This window comes from Austrofundulus limnaeus, unplaced genomic scaffold (genome assembly GCF_001266775.1).
Source record: "Austrofundulus limnaeus strain Quisiro unplaced genomic scaffold, Austrofundulus_limnaeus-1.0 Scaffold430, whole genome shotgun sequence".
Taxonomy (NCBI): domain Eukaryota; kingdom Metazoa; phylum Chordata; class Actinopteri; order Cyprinodontiformes; family Rivulidae; genus Austrofundulus; species Austrofundulus limnaeus.
The window spans coordinates 278,115-281,957 of NW_013952832.1; the positions used below are offsets into that span (position 1 = coordinate 278,115).

General features: G+C 41.7%; 1 protein-coding gene across 1 annotated transcript in view; it reads left to right on the forward strand.

The window, feature by feature from the left end:
• Positions 1 to 3,421, forward strand: part of crls1 (cardiolipin synthase 1) — a 22,262-nt gene extending 18,841 nt beyond the window's left edge. Inside the window, exon 7 of the mRNA XM_014024605.1 lies at positions 2,937 to 3,421. Within this exon, the coding sequence (XP_013880059.1) occupies positions 2,937 to 3,030 (94 nt within the window). The 3' untranslated portion in view covers positions 3,031 to 3,421. The remainder of the gene's footprint in view (positions 1 to 2,936) is intronic.
• The last annotated feature ends 422 nt before the right edge of the window (positions 3,422 to 3,843 follow it).

A 3,843-nucleotide genomic window follows, 5' to 3' on the forward strand; every position in this document is an offset into this window, starting at 1 on the left:
TGCCTTAAGTTTATATAACAACAGATCCACTGAATTTACCTTGAAGATGCGGCTTCATACGGTTGTATTCTGAGGAAAAGATTCAAGCGACCTAAGCCCGAAACATCAAGTTGTCTCCGCACTCACAGTATTCACTTCCTGTTTAGCCTTTCACAATAAAACCGGATACAACAAAACAGATTGTACCCTGCAGTAATCCGTGCGATTACTAATCTGTGCCCTCAGTTTCTGCAATCAGTGCGCACAGATTGTGTCGACAGGTTGGACGCATGGTACGTGTGGTACAATCTGTTTTGTTGTACACCCAAAGCAGAGTCATGACCAACGGAATCGTCTCATCCATCTGATTCTAAAGGCTGAGTTATGGTCGCGCTCTGGAGCGTGCACCCTCACCAGCAGTGGAGGTGTTTCATACTTGATGTTTACGTTGTAGATTTCTCCAAAATGACACGTGGAAGTACACTTTACAACTTGTGAAAATGCTGTAAGTAGGAGAGCAAAAGCTGGACAGACAAACAGACTGCACACAAAGGCTGCGGCGCGCGTTGTGTTTGTGGAGACTCTCCAACATCACATCACGTCATGTGAACTCTACTGAGACGCAGAGACTCGTTTCTTCATATCAGCTATGAAATAAACTAAGATCTATGTTCTACCAAACATTTAAGTTCCTCTGTGTTCACAGTAATTATGGTAATAAACTCGTGCGCAAAGTTAATATTTTCAGACTCAGAACAGATGGATGAGCCGGTTGCGCAACACAGTAGCGTGCGCACACACACCTACACACACCGACACACAATCACTCGTTCTTTGCGTGATGAACATATTTTACTCCTATTCTTACTTAGGATTTTTTTCACACTCACATTATATTAAATTCATTATTTTTATGACATTGGAAATCATTTCTGATCGCACAGGGATCAAACGTGTCCTTCACACATGCAGGAAGTAATTTGTATCTGTTTAACATATGTAAATGAAGGCTTGTCAGGGGAGGAGTCTTACCTGCTCTCAGTTCCACGTTAATTGTGATGTTCAAAAGAAATGTGCGTGGATTCAGGCGTACGCAGTTTGATACATCTGGATTTTTTTGTGCGTACGCCGTTTTCTGGATTTGACCGTACGTCACGTTTCAGTAAGAAACTCTACAGTAAGCAAGTCTTTGTACATGAGGCCCCAGGAGATCACCAAGCCAATCTGTAGAAATCCAGTGATCAGAATCCAAAGATATATCCAGAACAGAGCAGAACAGAGGTCCCACCTTTCCTCCCATGGAAGAAAACTTTGTTCCAAAAATTTATTAAGAGACCAGCTAATCAAATCCATAAAAATAAATCCATAATTTTCGTTTTTGGATTAAAAACGTAGAGGAGGCTCCGAGCAGCAAAACAGGGAAGAAAAGGGAGGGCAGGATAGAGGGACAAAGTGACTTACTCCTCCGAGAGCAGAAAAAAAAATCCAGGGTAATGACAGCATACCACCAAGAAGGACAAACCACATCCAACAGGATTAACTGTGGACGCAAGAGGAAGCTGTCTGAAAGGGACGTTATGGTCTAAAACCAGGATTTTCAGTTTCGTTGTCTAACTCCTGTAGTTCATGTTGATGCTGAATGCCTCAAAATGGGATTTGAGGCAGATGTAACAAAATCTGCAACAGTTTTGGTGACAATAGCTTCATTTGCTCCTATAGGTCCACTGTTGCACATGACTGAGGGTCATTGTGACTTTCCTCCTTGGGAACAGCTCCGATCATCATTTGCAATGCTGCTGTCAGATATAAGTCTGTTCAGTTCTTTGCTCAGATACCACAGATTTCTGTCTAACGTCTCGCTGGTGGCCTTGGCAGTGACAGAATCAGAACTCAAAATCTCACTCGCATGGCACAAAAACAGGTTGAGCAGCAATCTTATGAAATTTCACCCCATTTGTTTTTTTCCCCAAATGGAACAAAAAATGAAGAAGCACCTCGGAAAAGTAGAAGTTTGTATTTTGGTACCACCTTAATTAGCATCCAGGATGGTTAAAACAACAAGCAGCTGAATATAACGTGAGCAGAAAGAAGAAAAATCTTATGTCTGACCCTTATTTAAAACAATAGTTGATCACATAGGGTTCTGTATGTTGTATTAATGATTAAATGCAGCAAAATAAACTATTTCAAAGGTAACACTTGGTCATAAAACTTGGTTTATTTATATAATGACTAACTGCTGGATGTTGGGCCCCTCAGCTGTTGGCCTGCAGTTAACTGTGGCCCCCGGAGCAGTTTGATTGACTAGCCCTGCCTTAAAACCTTCAGATAGATTGAACAGGTGGTCACTGCACCGGTGACTGGATCATGGATGGCAGGTGGGTTTTTGTTTTTTACTGTAGGGTTATGAGACCAGGCTGAATTGATCATCATCGCTCTGTCAACAGATCGTTAACAGTTTTAACAGCTGAGAGCTCCTCTGAGAACATGTGATTAAAGCTGTCCACTCTTTGTTATAAATTAGACTGAGGTGCTCCCTGTGACCTCAGGGCGGAGCTGGACCTCCGTCAGGGAGGAGGTTTCAATTAGACATTTATTTACAGATCAAAGCTCCTGATAAATAAAGTTAAAATATTACCTTTTAGCTAAAACTACCATGGTTGATATCTTCATCTTGTTGTTCACTCTTTAAATGTAAGAAACTCTGAATCAAAATAAAATAATTGGTTTTATATAAATGTTCAAGACTTGTGAAAGGCTGAATGACTGAAATCATAAAACCTGCTTTGAGACGTTTCTAAAACAAATGTATTTAATATGTTGTGTGCTGCAGTGTTTCCTGACTCTCCCACTAGGGGGCGCGGTGTGTTAGTAAACACCTGTATGATAAAAATCACTGTGTTTCTCTGAAGATGAACAGTCTGGATGTTTCAGTTCTCTTGTCTCTGCTGTTGCAGTTCCCTCACAGCTGTCACCACAGCAGCATCAGGATACAGCTACTGGCACTACGGCCGCAAGACGGTGCAGCTCCTGAACACCAGGTCTCCATGAGAACCACACCTGGACATGGACACAAACCAGACCCGGACCAGGAACCAGCTCCAGCAGAGATGCTTCTCAGCTGCTGCAAACCGAGGGCTGACAGACAGACGGACGTGTGGACGGTCGCCAGGAGCTTTGAAGACGAGTAGCTGTGACAAGCGTTTCTGGGTCGCCATGGCGACGGCACCCAGAAACAAGCGAAGCCACAGATGGTTCGCTGCAGACTCCGGTGGACCAGCAGCTCTGCTGTGGGTCTGGTCCAGAGCTGTGTGCTCAGATACAAACACCAACATAAATAGAGCGTCTGCCCAGGGTTCAACCAACAGGACAACATCCACACAATGATGTCATCATGTCTGTTTGTAAGCCACACATTTCTGATTAAAAATACTAAATCTGCTTTGGTTTGTGTGTTGGTGAGAGAAGGATTTTATCCTTCAAAGCATCATGTTTGTTCTGATGAGACATCAGTCTGACAGCTGATCCCTCTGCAGCCAAACGTCAGGATTAAGATCACTTTAACACTTCTGTGCTCCTAGTTTTTTAAGTTGAAGACCCGTAATGTTGTTTAAATAAAACATTATAGTTTAAATAAATTACAGTATTGAAACTGTAAAGTCAAAGTTTATTTACATAACATTTACAACAGTCTCAGCTGACCAAAGTGCTTCACAACAATCACATGTAGCTAAGAACAAAAAAATTACATTTAAAATAAAAACAACATTTAGTAAAAACGATGAAAACAATAATAAAGTTGGCAGAAAAATACCAAAAAATAATATAAATAAAAGCTAAGACGTACTTAATTTCAGTTGCAGC